General features: G+C 37.9%; 1 protein-coding gene across 1 annotated transcript in view; it reads left to right on the top strand.

The window, feature by feature from the left end:
- arhgef40 (Rho guanine nucleotide exchange factor (GEF) 40) overlaps positions 1-13,834 on the top strand; it is a 37,955-nt gene extending 24,121 nt beyond the window's left edge. The window contains exons 15-27 of the mRNA XM_083532655.1: positions 73-192; positions 289-480; positions 566-1,081; positions 2,220-2,611; positions 3,821-4,070; positions 4,740-4,829; positions 5,221-5,427; positions 5,762-5,941; positions 6,143-6,323; positions 8,968-9,078; positions 9,867-9,976; positions 11,119-11,165; positions 11,265-13,834. Of these exons, the coding sequence (XP_083388781.1) occupies positions 73-192; positions 289-480; positions 566-1,081; positions 2,220-2,611; positions 3,821-4,070; positions 4,740-4,829; positions 5,221-5,427; positions 5,762-5,941; positions 6,143-6,323; positions 8,968-9,078; positions 9,867-9,976; positions 11,119-11,145 (2,376 nt within the window). The 3' untranslated portion in view covers positions 11,146-11,165; positions 11,265-13,834. The remainder of the gene's footprint in view (positions 1-72; positions 193-288; positions 481-565; positions 1,082-2,219; positions 2,612-3,820; positions 4,071-4,739; positions 4,830-5,220; positions 5,428-5,761; positions 5,942-6,142; positions 6,324-8,967; positions 9,079-9,866; positions 9,977-11,118; positions 11,166-11,264) is intronic.
- Positions 13,835-16,369: the final 2,535 nt, after the last annotated feature.

Genomic DNA, 16,369 nt, shown 5'->3' with positions numbered 1-16,369 from the left:
AAACTGATTTTTGTATACCATTATACAAAATAAAAAATAAACAAGTGATAGCAAATCTCTTTTTTTTTTTAGTGTGAGAAAGAAATAGATCGTGTGCAGGAGCAGCTGGAGGAATTTAAGGATCCTCCTCTTTCACTAAGTTGCCTCTCACTCAAACAGCAGAAGTTCAAAAGCTTCAGGGAATCTGCCATGGTGAGTGTGGGTATATGTGTGTCTGTTTTTGTCTGTCTTATAATGAAATTATAGACATTTTCACAGCAATGAAATTTTGTGTATGTGTGTGTGAAGGAACTTCACAGCGAGACAATAGTGGTGCTGGGTGAGGTTGAGAGCTGGTCCGAACTGGAATGGGGAGGCCAGACGGCGGTTCTCAAGCAAATTCCTTCGATCAGGGAGAAAGTGAGAGGAATGTCTCACTGCCTGTCTGACTGCTGGACCCAACTAGACAACACACAGAGACTACTGTCCACTTTAACTGAGGTAATACATGCACAAATACCACATAGCCACATATTTTCACCCTGGCAAATCACGTATCTAATATTAATCCTTCCTCTAATTACAGGCTTCTCAGTGGTGCGATGTGGTCTCTTCATCCTCTCCCCACTCCCCACCTTCCTCTCCTCTGTCCTTTCTCCCACCTATCCCTCCATCCCGTTTCCAAGATGCCCGAGCTTTGGCCCTTGAGCTTGGTGGTGGTGCTCTGTTGGACCTATGGGCACAGACCCTGGAGCGTTACCAACGCACGCTAGCGCACTTCAAGACCCGCATGCTTCAGGCTGAACGTGGAATGCCCACTGCCCAGGGTCAGGAACCCAATGTGGCAATGGCACAGGTGCCAAAAACGTCTGTCTCCAGTACCTCTAGTTTGTGGGAGTCAGAGGGAGAAGGAGATGTAGAGTGGTGTGGAGGTGGAGGAGGGGAAGGAGGGATACAGTCGTGGGGCTCACTGGCCTCACTGTTCCGTCCACAGAACTGCTCAACGCTGAAGATAGGGGAAGAGAAGAAGAAAGAGGTAGCTGCAGGGTCTGCAGGGGGAGGGAAGTTCCTGCAGAACTTGCTAAACCCCAGCAAGAAAAGTGTGAGTGGTAGATTCTACTTGTGTCTGAGAGAAAATGTATAACAGTGAGTTTTGTATTTGTAATATTGCAGACAGTTCTGTCTCTGAATCCACCATCAGGAACTGTTTCATTATTCTATATTTATCATATTTTATCTTTGCGATACTGGCAAGACAAGAATTTGTTTTAGTAAAACATGGAAAAGTACTGTAATCTATATCAATCTTCAAACCAATCAAAACATAACAGGAACAAAAAAAATTCAAAAACACAGAAAACATCAGAAAAATGCTCTTAGGAATTCCCAAAGTAGTAATAGGAATCCCCAAAGACAGGAAACCCAAAAGAAAGGGAATTCAGAACCTTATTTTAGATTTCATTAAGGCATATAAATAAATATAAGTAAAAGATGTTAGAAAAAGTGAGAACACCAGATGCTTATACTGATGCTTGAGGTAGAGCCGCCACACATATCCCCAAGAGTTTCTCAAGGCAGAATGAATCCAAGTGGTTGCTGGAGTTTAGGAAGGGATTTATGGTCCACCAAACTGTGCATTTTGACATTTTGGAATGGAGAACAGAGCTACATTGCACTTTTAAGGTTTAAGGCGGCATAAAGAAAAAACTAAACATAAGTGAAAAAGGACACAAGCATTTCCATTCATCATAGGCAGAGGGTCAGGCATCGCTAAGTTAACACTCTAGACCTGAATAAGTCCACACCACAGTAGAGCAGGAAAATACCTAATGTTGCTTGGACAGCAAGGCCAGTGTCAAATATCCAATTCAGGTTTGAATTGTTTTGGAAACAGGACTAGATGATAATGAATCCCTCAGCAGTGAAATTTGGATAGTTAAATTATACACGTCGTCACAGATCATAGGTGTGTTATTTGGAAATCACTCAAACTCCAATTCACATTGTTATGCAGTTTTTAAAAGACAACCCAGAGCGTTTTACTTGATTTTTTAGAATTTGCTATATTTTATGACATTTTTTTTAGACAAATTTTACATCCTACCATGTTTAATACAAGACAAAATTACATTGGGAGTTGGTTTTTTTTTTTTTTTTACACAAGTTTTAAGTATTCAAGTCTTTTTTATTGTCCATTTGTGCAATTAAAATGAGCTTTCCTTTCCCTTTACCCCTCTTAGCCCACTGAGGCTCCGCTCCCTCCTAAACCACCTCGAAGACGTCACCCAAGTTTTGACCTCCAAGCCCTGCTCGCACCCCGTCGTTCAGCTGCAGCTGCACCAAAGCCAGCAGAAGCTCCACTTGCTGTAAGCAGCCGCTCATCTCCCCTGTCGTGGCTGGGGAGAAAAGCTGTAGCTGAACCTATCCTCACTGCAGGGATCGCGACAGCTGTACCAGGATGGAGAGATGAGAAAGTTGGTGGAGGTGTGGGAGGAGGCGGTGTGTTGATCAGGGGCGTGGAGGTCAGCAGTAAAGAGGTGGCAGATCATACAGGGCTCACTAGGCAGCATGTGTTGCTCGGCCGGACCGATAGAGAAACAGCAGGGGAGAGGCCTGGCACTACTGCGCAAAGGTGTGCATGTGTTTTAATCCCTTTTGTAGACTATGATTTTTGAACTCCTGTGTGTGCTCATCATGCAATCCTTACAATGGCTGGATTCCTATTTATCATACATGCTCAGTACTTGTTAAATATGACAGTGGTTTTTTAGACTCTGTAAGATAAGATAAGATAAGATAAGATAAGATAAGATAAGATAAGATAAGATAAGATAAGATAAGATAAGATAAGATAAGATAAGATAAGATAAGATAAGATAAGATAAGATAAGATAAGATATACTTTTATTCGTCCCACAGTGAGGACATTTCTGAATATAGCACAAGACCCGCAAACACATTTTTACACATTTTGCCTTGAGAGTTTCACTGAAAACAAATATATACAGGCCTATAGCAGAGTGTCACAAATAATTATTCGGAACAAAATCTTTATTTGCGGCGACAGCTTCAGGAAGGAAGTGCAGGAAGTGTGTCAGTGGAGTGGTGTGGGAGAACTTAGAGAGGCTGATTCCTGGATCAGTTTCACAGGTTGGATGGCACTGCCAGGAATAAAAGGCAGTAGTCTAGTCTTGAAATAAAAAAACTGAACGGAAAAAACCTCTGTGGATATGAAAAAAATAAATAATTATATCTTTAAACTAAAAACCCATATTCAAAACCTCCATGATCAAGAGAGTTTGCAACATAAGGAAAGAGCAGTTTGCTGTCTAGGTCTACCCCAAGGTTGTGTGCAGTGACAGATGGTGAGTCACAGCACACATCTGTCTTGAATTCAGTAAGTGCATGATTAAAACTATTCAAAACAAGGATTTCTAACAAGGTGTCAAAATACCACCTAGAACAGACATGTAGTATCTTTCTCCCAAGTGCCTTATGGCTACACTAAAGCTCTGTTTATTACTTTTTTTAACACATTAAATTACATTTTTTTATTTATATAATATTTATATAATATTTCAATAATTATTAAATGTATTAACACAATTAATTTTCAATTGTAGACAAACAAGTTGGTAAAAATACACCTTCCTCTGTGGGATTATGCAATATTCCTTTTAAAGGTTGCTGCAGTAGACTATAAAGGAACGGCTTTTAAATTGAGGTAGCAGACAAACACAAAGTTTTAGGCCTGTGAGCACTTTTGTTGTGTCTGAGATCAGTTGCTAATATAAACATTACTGTGACAGCCTCTTTTTCGCTTTGTCTTTTCCTTTCTTAGTAAATTGTATCTCCAGTGGTGTAGGCTGGTCAATTCAGAAAGGCAGTATGTTGCTCTACTGAAGACTGTGGAGGAAACTTTCATCCCTCTGCTGGATTGTACTGATACACCACTAAGTCTGAGAGGAAAGGCTGACTCAATCTTCTCCACCTGGAGCAGTCTTGCTACTTTTCATTCCCAGCTACTCCTCCCCACCATTGAGGGTGCCCTATCTCAAACGCTACAGCAAACCGACTGCTTCAGCAAATATGTACGTTTATTTATGTCTGTATTTGCACACACTTTCTGTCGTTCACTAATAGCTGAGGCAAGGAGCCAATGAGTAACATCGGTAGTTCCAGAACCTATGATGCACTGATCTTTCTCTCTTAATTTTGATACCACTATTTTGACTAGAATCCAATCCAATACAGTTTAAACCTATTAATAAATTGGCCCAATGCAAGGTTATACACATCATCAGGGGCTTGCTGGCCTGTGTTTAGACAAGATGTGCCATATTCTTATGTGCCTGGTATGTGTTTTTACACATGTTCACAGCATAAAATATAGTGGCTTGCATAAGTATATAATCTCCCTAAAATGACACTTTTTAAAGTTTGCACAAATGTTTTAGGAAAATTATATTGAAAATCAGAACATGGATCATTTGTTCCAATATCCAGCCGTCATTAGTTTTTTACTTCCAATCCCGATTCCAGTGCTCAATATGAGTTCGGTATCCCAGTGTGTGACTGAGTTAATGTGAATTGAATACAAGACAAACATGAGTAAATACACATTTAAGTCATTATCTAAAAAAAAATAGGTAATATGAGAAAGGTATATGTAATATGTATACAAATGTTTTTTAACTGAAATTAAATTCAAATCTGTCTCTCTTTCACAAACACTCAAACTGGCACACATTAATGCCCAGAGGGATCAATTACTGCAGTATTCCCACTACATCCGTATGAAACCAGAGCCGGACTCCCTGCTGGTCAGCCAAGCTGCCGACTTCTTCAAGGTGAGCTACTTTAATGTGTAATTGGAAGCCAAGCTGCCACCATGTGTCTTGTAATGGGTCCAATGGAGTGCCCAGTCACTGGCTTCATTTTGACATTTGTTGAAGCATTACCATTTTCACCCGCTAGGTGGCTAATGAAATTGTTGAGCACAGAAATATAATGCAAAGGCAGGGTCTAGCCAGTTTTTTTGCATATCCTTGTTCAACACATTGTTTCATGGAAGCATGCACAACTGCATATTATAATAATGCAGCTACCACTTGGTGTTAATTGCAAAGAATATTTGTTAAGGAAACACAAACGTCAGGATGCTATAGGCTTTCCAAGATCCACCTAAAGAGTCACCTTCAGCTTCTTAAATAGCATTCACTTCTTTTTTTCTTTTTTTAGGCAAAGCTGGTCACCTCTTCTGTGCTCTCCACTATCTCCTTCCCTCAATGCCTTGCCGCTCCGACTCAAAGGCTACAGTACTACTGCGAGATCCTTGAGGAACTGGGAGGGGTAAACCCTGGACCCGATTCTGCCCTCACCATTATCAGACATGCTCAGAGCCATGGGGAGGACCTGAGGATCAGCGACCTTATCACTGGCTGTCCGGTAAGACTTAAAGTGTTCTATAATGTGCTTATAGTGTTTGTGCTTTAAAATGGGATGTGATTAGCGCGGTAAGGACATAGTGTTAAAACAAAAAACAAATATAGCATAAAAAAATTAGTATTTAGACAGTGATTGTAACTGTCTAACTTCTCCTAACAATCCTAATAAAACGGCTTTCTCATGTTAGTAAACGTAATGATACAGCTTTATCTCTGACTATATAAACTCCAACTGTGCTTTAGTTTGTATTTAATCAATCGCAGAGCAATAGCATATTTTACGTTTTAGGCTCTAATGCATATAGTGGAAATGTGTGTATATGTGTGTGTCTCAGATACCTGTGGCAGAACGTGGAGAATTGGTGCGTCAGGGCGAGCTGTGCGTGTGCCCAGGTGGGCGAAGAAAGAAGACGGGCATCAGGACGGTGTTCCTCTACCAGCATTACATTATTCTTACCAAACACAAAATGTCTAGCCAAGGCTGCAGTGCATACACCTTTAAAAACAGTATAAAGGTACACACACACACACACACACACACACACAAAACACAAGTTAATTTCAACTACATCTTTGCTTTAAAGGCTAAATGTTTATAAGTATAAAAATATCAAATCATTTCTGACCATTTCTTTATTTTAACTTTTTTTTTAACCACACTTTTAAGGTTACCTCACTTTTTCAGCACACTCACTTATCACATCTCTCTGCTTCAGACAGGAGAGATGGGTTTGACCCAAAGTGTTGGAGAGGAGGGTCTGAAGTTTGAGGTTTGGGTGAGACAGACATCTCGCACCAAATACTGTCTGACTCTCCAGGCCTCGTCTTCGGAGGACAAAGAAGCTTGGACGCATGACATCGCTCAGCTCCTGTGGACGCACGCCATCCATAACACAGGTGGTTTTGAAATGTTTCTTTAAACGCTTTTTTGGCCCTGAAAGTAGGGCATTAATGCTGAACCTTGGTCACTCCTTTCTATTTACTTCCTATTCTGCAGAAAGGCTTTTCAAATGTTTTACTGTGCAAGAAAAAAAATAAAAAAAGTTTAATTTTAATTAAAAAAACATTTAAACCGGTCAATTATGATATTGTTTGTGGGAAAAAAGGAATTATTTTCAGTTGTGCTTTAATTGGTGATTAAAATGAGTACTGTTTAATTGTTCACCACATAAGTTTTATTTAAATAATTAAGCACACATCCCTTAATTAAAAAGTACTTAAAGTATTTTTTATGGCGTGTCATTAATGACCCAGTTTTATGTGTAATTAACAGATCATATAATGCAGCTTAATTATATAAATTCTCTATGCAGTTTTAGAAAATTGGTGAGATATGAAACAAGAAAAAACGCTACCCTGAAACTCAAATATGTGAATATTGAAATGTTCGACTTAAGGGATATTCATAAGGGATAACTAGCAGGCTTCAGTCACAGGTTTCATTCATCAACTAGTTTGCACTCAATGAGATGATGAGACAATGGAGTTATCGACAGTAATAGCATAATAGTTGAAGCTGTAGAGTCTGATTTGTTTTGAGAAGAGTGTGTCTTTATGGGAGCTGGATTAATATGGAATGCTGTAATCACTCTTAATAGTTGATGAAGATATGACTAAATCCAGAATCCAACTGCACCGCTATAAGCAGAATATCAAATATTGTACATGATGTACAATCCCAATTCTGTAAAAAGTTGGGATGCTTATTTAATGTAAATAAGAAACGAATGCAATGATTTCCCAATTTTAATGAATCCATATTTTATTCACAAAAGAACATAGAAATTATATCAAAAGTTTATACTGAGGAAATGTACCATTTTAAGAAAAAAAATAAGGTCATTCAGAATTTGATGTATGCAACAAAATTATTATTTGGGACGAGGGCATATTAACCACTGTGTATCATTCCTTCTTATTTAAACATCATGTTGTACATCTGGAAACTAAGGAGACCAGTTGGTGGAGTTTTGGAAAAGGAATGTTGTCCCATTTGTGTCATACTGGATTCGAAATGCCCAACAGTCCTGGCTCTTGTTTGATGTATTTCTTTGTTCCATCATGTGCCAGATGTTTTTAAATGGTAAATAGTCTGGACTGCAATTCCAAAAATAATTACAAATTTCATTTTGTCTTGACCACATAGCGATTTTCCCACTTTTCAAATAAGCTTTGGCCCAAAGAAGACAGCAGTGTTTCTGGATCATGTTCACGTATGGCTTTGTTGCATGATAGAGCTTCATTTGTGGATGACTTGGTGGACTGTGTTCACAGACAAAGATTTCTGGAGGTGTTTTTGAGCCCATGTAGTGATTTCCATTACAGAATCATGCTTGTTTTCACCCTTGTCCATTGTGCGAAGAGATTTCTCTAAAGTCTTCACAATTTTATATTTGGGTACAATATTCTTAAATTGTTCCACACTTTTTACACAGTTTTTCACAAATTGGTGAAGCCCATCTTTACTTCTGAGAGACTCTGCCGTGCTAAGATGCTCTTTTTATACCCAATCATTTTAGTCACCTGTTGCCAATTAACCTGATTAGTTGCAAAATGTTCCTCAAACTGTTTCTTTTTTTATTTACCCCTTTTTTCCCAGCCTTTTTGTTGCCCTGTCTGAACTTTTTTTGAGACGTGTTGTACTGTAGCCATCGAATTTAAAATTACCCTATTTTCTTCCTTAAATATTGGTACATTTTCTCAGATTAACATTCAATTTTCAATGCTCTATTGTGAAAAACATTGGTTTATGAGATTTGATTTGATGAGAAATCCTTGCATTCTGGATTTTACCCAGCATTCCATTTTAGGGGGGGGGTTGAGGTTTGAATTTGGGTTGTCTAATAAATATTGATAAATATTTATTTTCCTTTTTTTATTTCCTTTTTTTCTGGTTACTAACCAAATTAAAGCTTCATGACCCATGATCAGTTTGCCTTCCTGCTTAGATCTGATGGACTGAAACTGCTTATTTCTAGGTTGAAATTTTTCTTTTGTCCCAAGTAAATTACCAAAGCAACAGCCCACATTCTTCCCTAATGCACAAGTTGACATTCATGCAACGACATAAAGCAGTCACATGGGAGTCTTTCTGTGAATAAATCTCTCCATTGACCAGCGCATTGCTGTGCATATGCAAGAGAAGCTTTACCACTCTATTCATATTACAGGTCCATGGATCCAGAAATAACAAAAACTGTCTAAAAATGCCAATAGCCACTAAATGCATGTCCAAATTTCGAAGCTTGACAAAGTTGACACCTTAGTTAAGATTTGTCAGGGCTAAAATTGGTGGCATATACTTACAGTAGACGCACAATTAGTTCATACAGATATTTAATTGCGGTGAGTCACTAAAGATAAAAAAGCGAATATCATAATTAAATATTAATCTTGTGTTTGACAAAAAGCAGCATTACAGAAAAGTGTATTCAAATTTAGATATCTAAGAGATTTGGATCCCTAATTAGTTCCTGAGATGTAAATCTTTAGGCTGTCCATGTGGAATTATTAAAAGCAATTTTTGTCTGTGTTTTCAAAGAACTGTGTCTAAAGGAATCTCTGTGTATGGGAGTGTCCAGTAAGTTGCTGCTGGATTTGACTGGAGCGCAACCATCCGAACTGGAGTCGGGTTTCAGCCATAATGAGAGGGGTATAATATACACCTGCAAAAATACACTCACGCATTCACACAGTTACTTATTCCTACATGCACTTGTGGCTAAATAAATAAATAGCTACATTCACTTTAACATGTTAAACATCCTGGAATTATTTTTTGAAAAATAAATGCCAGTCACAATGATATGACAGATGCAATATTAGAGATAGATAAAATCCTATATCGATATAATCAGAGAATGCTGGACCATATAATGTATGATAATATGCAATTTATTTGAGCAGGTTTCAATTGTTTTATAAAGTAAACATTTTTGGATTGTTCTTATTATTTTGGCATAAATAATTTTGTAAAAATTTGTAAAAATAATTTTGTAAAAAAAAAAATGTGTAGAAATATAAATCGATAATTTCCCATAATTATGACATAAACAAACAGTGATTGATGAATGTATAATGGTTATGTATACATTTCTGTAAAGAAGTAGTGTTTAAAAAACGGTTTTCTCAGGGTGTAAACACTGGTTGGTATAATATAACCGAGAAATGCTCAACATTTCAGAAAATGATTTGGATTAGAAAAGTGATGAGTGGCTTTAGAATGCCATAAGTGTAAATGTGAATCTCAGATATACACACACAAACATTATCTGTGTTTCAATAGTTTGATGCAAGTATTAAAATTGCTGTCTGATATGCATTATGTCCACAGGGTGTCTCCAGTGACATTGTATAATAGTTATGTTTTCCATATACACAGCATAAAATTCTACTAAAATGAAAGCAGCTGTATTTACTCTGGCTTTCTCTCTTTGCCAGTTCAGAGTAGCTGTTCAGACTCTTCCTCAGTGGGAAGCCAGAAAGAAGGAGGTTCTCCGTCTATCGCAAGAGAACCAAAGAAAGACTTGGCACAAACTGGCCATACACAAGTGAGATCTACAACCAACACAGACACATTTAATGCTAAAAGATATGTTGCTAAAAGATATGCTGAACCCTTAATTAAGCAAACCATAGTAATAACTAGGTAGGACGCGATGTTGCTCTCAATACAGCCTTCGCCTCAGCGTTGAGGAATGAATTCCACATTGGGTGGAAAACATTTTTTTTGTGAGATGTGGGTCAGTGCTGATGTCATTGTGCCAATAGTACAGATTTTTCCTGCTGCAAATCTCCTGATCTAGCATCCAGATAGGATTTAAATCTGCAGAAACATCTAATGTACATTCAGCTCATTGTTCGTGTTTATGCAACCAGTTTAAATCCATTTCAACATTGTAACATCATCCTGGACGTAGCCACTATAGTATAGGAAAAATGTAGCCATAAAGGGAAACGCTGTGGCAGTCAATGTTTGATTAGAAAGAGTGGGCACTATGTGTGTCAAGAAAATATTCCTCACACCATTACACAACCACCACCAGCCTTAAATGTTGACACAAGGAAAATTGGGTCCACCGAATCATGACAAATTCTGACATATTTCACTGTCACAACAGAAATTTTGCCCAAATTCCTCTTCCCAGACAATAGTCCTGTTTTTTTTTTTTAAAAAGTGTCCAATGTTACCTCAGATTTTTGTTCTTGGCTCACAGTTGTTGAACCTGATGTGCTCTTTTATTGTTGTAGCCCATCCACCTTGAGGTTTGATGTGTTGTTCTTTTGAAAATGCTTTTCTACTCACCACAGATAGTGCAAAATGGTTATATGAGTTACTGAGTCCGGCACCAACAGCAATGCCATTGTCCAAATCACTGAATCACATGTTTCTCCTTTATGATGTTTCATGTGAACATTGACAAAAGCTATTGACCTGCATATGGCATATGCATTGCCACTGTAATTAGGTTGCTTATAGGATTATTGCATGCATTAGAAGTTGTACACACAGGTCTTCATAATAAAGTGGCCAATGAAAATGTTGCAATAGACATTCTCATCTAGACCTTTTTACCCTCTGTAGACTGTTACATTAGATGGTTTTCAATTAGACGGCATATCTGATGTTGCAGACACAAACACAATCAAGAAATTAATTAACAAGTCAATTATTTGAATTATTTTTGTTTAGAACTCATCACCATCGACCTCCGTTTGAATACCATCTGAACCACAAATGTTAGTGTCATTTGCCTTGAACATCTTTTATCTACAATTTGTTATGATTTACAAATATATGATACACGTATATTTCTTTCTCCTCTTTCTTCTAAACAGAATCTTAGCTCTTCAATTTGCTGGATTAGAAATTCAACTGGACAAATGTTTAACTAACAGAGACTGGAAGATGAGTCAGCAACATTACAGCATGATATGGTATACTGAAGTAAGCCATGCTACATTTCACAGGGCCATCTTGGCTATGTTTCTCGCAGTTGCTCTGTATGCAACTAATCGCCAGGTACTGGAGCGTGTAGCAGGGTAATGTGTTTCAGGCTTTCATGCACTGCTGCCTCCAACTGATTTGCTGCTTGCCAAGAACGACTTCAATATTATACCATAAGTTACTGTGTATTTATGGCTTTCTTGCTTCCTCAGTATTTGCTTTATGGTCTCCCATTTTAACCAAAGTATAGTATAAATTATAAACTGTATGTATAGGCCTAATGTTTTTCTGTTATTTGTAGATTTGATGTTACTTGTCAAATGCTTATTATGAATTTTTTCTTCTTTTTTTTTTTTTTTTTTTTTTTAGAAACAACCGCTATATTGGTACTAGCTAAAAAGAGAATGCAATCCCGCTTCATAGACTGTAAATTCTAAAAAAAAAAAAAAAAAAAAAAGACGTTACAGATAGCATTTCCCGATCACATTTTCTGTACCAATGTATAATAGCAACAATAGAAAGTGTTTAATTTTAAATAGTGTTGGACAAGCCTTTTTTTGCTCAGTAGTAATATCAGTCCATTGCCGTTACAGCCAGTGAATAAGTGATTTTCATTTAATCTTATACATATTCTTACTCTAGTGGGTATTCTGTTATAAAAAAAGTTGTATTTTAGGGGGCAAAAAACATTTAAACATGTGCAAATGAAGTATTAGCTTATGGTGTTAGGTTTTTCTTCCATTACCTGATCAAACCACATTTAAAACTAATGAAACAATGCGAAGTGATCTAGAGCTATGGTTCTTCTTGTAAAATCTACCCAAGAGGTCGGTTATTTATTTTTTTTCATTTTTGATTTTGATATTATGGGAAAACATTAAACTAGTCTTAACATTTGCATATCAATTGTGCTCTATTGAAAATTAGACTCTTCGAATGTTTGTTTGACTTGAATCCAAACCCCATTAAAAAAGTCGTCCTGTAAATAATGTCAGATTGGACAGTGTGCTTTTTATAAAATAAATTACATAAAAACTTAATGGAATAAACCATGATGGCTGTAAAACATCAAAATATTATGGTACACATTTAGATAATTAGCCTAATATTAATATAGTTGGACTGTATATGGAGGGTCTCTATCCCTGGCTGCAAAATGTGTGAATCAGGGCAGGCATAGTGCAAGTGACATGACTATTAATCGACGTGACAAATAAGAGTGAATTAATTTATGTTCATCATTTTTTTAGAGATACAGAAAGGCTTTTAAACGAATTGTTTTTTGCAAACCCTACACCGGAATTTGTCCAATAGGTGGTGTTAATGAGCAACTGCATTTTAGAAACAATGTGTCTCCTATTTTAAGGCCATAAGGCTATTTACAGGACAGTGAATAGTTGCTCATTTGTGGTGATGCTGTGCACATTTTGGATCAATAGCCCTTTTACTCTGCATTAACAGGCAAAAAATATGTGCTAGGAAAGTTTGTATATTGTTCTGAACAACACGATGTAAATGCTGAAATTGCCCCCACTATCATATAAAGGAGTCTGTTGGAGTAAAACAAACTCTTGAGAGCTGAACAGATTTCTCCACATAGCTCTGATTGTTATTGTTACTAGTTCCATATTTAGCTGCATATAAATTCACATAGCTCCCATATGAATTTACATATCCACCACCCTCTCACTCAGTTTCTCCCACTGTGTGAAAAGAGTCGATTTTTCCTTTGTCTGTTTATGAGTTGCATTATGATCCAGCTGGCTTTGATTGTCATGGCAGCTCCATCAGCCAAATCCAAAGATTGCTTGCATAAGAGGAAATGCAATGAGTTTCTGCTTTAATCTTTGAGTTATGTAATTGGTGCACCCCACCCTCCTATATTCTATTATATTCTACTCGACCTTACACAATCGTAATCTTGTATAGACACTGGATTCCAGAACTCTCCATAAAGAGTTTGAATCCCTCTTTGTTTGAGCTGACATTAACCAAACACTCATAATCCATTTTGGAACAGTCAAGCTCCCCAAAAAAAAAAAAAAAACCTTGATCTAGAGAATTATTAAGTTGTTTTATATAAGAGGTGGTATGAGTGTGCATGCGAGCTACATGAGGAATGAAGCTAAACCCACAGCCAGACTTAATCCAAATATACTTTGCACAGTGGGGAAATGTGTTCAATTCAGGGCTTTTAAAGCAGGTCTCTTCATAACTATAAATACCTTGGCATGATTCATCATTCTCACTTTAAATACAAGCATTAACCGAAGAAACAAGGTGCCTTTTGTGAGCTTCTTATTATAACTCTTATTATATTGATGTTTACAATTTTTTCTGGTAATGCAAAGCCTCGTATAAGTTTTAATGTTTTAATAATTGCATGCTATGTTGCTGTGTATTTTGCACTTGATGAGTGTTAATTTGTTTTCTTCAAGAATTAAAACTGGACATGAACAAGGGTGTCTGTTGCAGCCATTTTAGTTTGTGGCATAAATGGGATATATATATATATATATATATATATATATATATATATATATATATATATATATATATATATATATATATATATATATATATGGGAACATTAGTGACACAATGAAAATGGCATCGGCTGAGTGGTCACTAGAGGGGATCAGATATTTAAGGGAGAAAGAGATAGAGCGAAAGGGAGGGGAGGAATGTAGGGAGGGAGAACATAGTGCGAAACAGGAAGGGGTTTTGAGAGGACGGGGCAAAAGACAGTAGATGGGATGATGGGTAATGAAGGGGTGAGAGGGCTCAGACAGAGAGGCACAGAGAGGGGAGACGGAGAACAAGAGTGAAAGAATGAGATAGAAAGTGCAAAGGGGACTCTACATGGAGGAATGGTTGAGAGCTGGGAAGTTTTTTTGTCTCACTAGAAATCTGAAGAGTGGGCAAGAGAGGGACTGAATGTTGTAGAGAGCAAAGGTTATGAACAAAGAAGTTCGAGAGATAAAGAGAGTAAAAGGGGAAAGAAAAAGGAGAGTTTGCGGGATTATATAGAGAGAGATATTACGTAGTTAGAGGAGAGATTGGTCAAAGATTGGGGAAGATAGAGAGGAAAAAGGAATGAAGAGTGAGGAATAGACAGAGTATGTTGACAAAGCAGCGAGACTCGGCAGAACAAAGGGGAACGTGGAGAGAATGAGCTGGGTGAAACATCAAAGGGATTTTTCGGCCCCCGTTACCGGGACAACAGGCATTTGCATGCGATTAGCTTTTTACATCATATTAAGGAGGGAAGGGGCGCGGGGAGGGTACTATAGATCATACTGGGAGAAAGGGGTGGCCACTCACACTGACTTCCAGGCTGACAAGCGACCGTTTGTATCATCGGGAGCATGCACTGTGCTGAAAACTATGAACTATGTAGATCATAAAATGACGAGTAAAATTGCATGGGAATATCATGCGTTATTGCATTAAGCATGTACATTCTGCGGAAAAAGGGAACCAAATTGTACTTTTTCTTCTCTAAAAGTGGTACACATTTTGTATCTCGAGTCTTTTTGCCCTGAAAGGTGCATGCATTGTACCTGTATAGCTGTAAAATATAATGGTTTATTTAGGTACCTTAAATCAATCTAAATATTTGTTTCTAGGTAAAAGTTCCCTACAAAATGTGTACCTTAGTACCACCCTAGCGACAAGGACTGGTACAGTTTAGTACTATTTTGCTGAATGTTTAAGCCCAAATGTAGTTTTGTATTTTAGCAATAAGACTGGTATTGAATTCAGTCTTATACGCTGAAGGAATGTGTGATCAGAATGTGATTGTTTCTGACAACTCATATATCTGTCCCTAAAAATCCAGACGTGCACCTGCCCCCCTATGTCTATCTCTCAGCTATATGTGATGCCTCAGTGCCCTCAGTTTTGTGGTCACATTGTGCTCCCCGGAGTTGTCATGGCCGTCGCTGTGGTGCTATTGTCATGGCAATACTACAGTATCAATACCCCTGACACTGCGACAAAGAGACAGCAGCCCACTGCCACATCACTCCACCCCTTCACCATCCGCTCATCTCTCTCTTTCTCTGCCTACTCACCCCATCCTCTCCCCCCTGTGCCTATCGATCCCTCCATCTCCCACTAAATATGTATGTATTGATCCCCTCACATTACCCCATCCTTCTCTCTTTCCATCCCTTTCTCTTTTCTACATCTTTTCCAGAGACCAACTCTCACCGTTTCCATACCTCACTCTGTCACTCTTTCCCTCTCACGCCTTGTTCTTCATCATCTCTCATTTCATCTTCCCTTACCATCCGTCCCTCTCCTTTCTCCCCATGCCCTCCTCCTCTCTCTCTCTCTCTCTCTCTCTCTCTCTCTCTCTCCCTCCTCCCCCCCCCCTCCCTCCTCCTCTGCATGTATATTTTTTCTGTTTGTCTCTGTCTCACTCACTCTCTGCATATTAATTGGTGCATTTTTGCTGCGGAGCAAAAAAAAAAGGGAAAAAACAATCAAAGCTGTCAGGGGCGGGTGGCCATGCTACTGTATCACACACACACACACACACACACAGACACAAACAATAGACAAGCAACAATATACACAAACCCTGTTTGTGCACATATTAATATAATATTAGGCAGATGGCATTGCATACCTCCTAAACAGTAATAATTGATCATAGGAATGAGTTCCCTACATGTGATGCCCGTTTCTCTATTTGTCTGTTTGTCCTGTTTGGAATTGGGCTTATTAATCAGGTGGCCATTTTGGAACGTCATGTCAAGTGTTGCGAGCTGGGTTGAGTAAAATGGCACAGAGGGAACTGAGAATGACAAACAGTGGTGTATAACCAAGTTTCTCACCAAAATCGAGTCAAACGAATACATTTCAATTAAAAATGTTCATTATAACATGTAAATCAGGCCAATTAAAATGCATAAGACTCAATTTCTTATCACTTTGTTCATAAAGACCTTTTTTTTTTTCAACCATTTTAGACATGTTTATTTTTTTT

This window comes from Silurus aristotelis, assembly GCF_946808225.1.
Source record: "Silurus aristotelis genome assembly, chromosome: 27".
Classification (NCBI taxonomy): Eukaryota; Metazoa; Chordata; class Actinopteri; order Siluriformes; family Siluridae; genus Silurus; species Silurus aristotelis.
The sequence above is the reverse complement of the archived record's forward strand: the minus strand, read 5'-3'. Positions and strand labels throughout refer to the sequence as shown.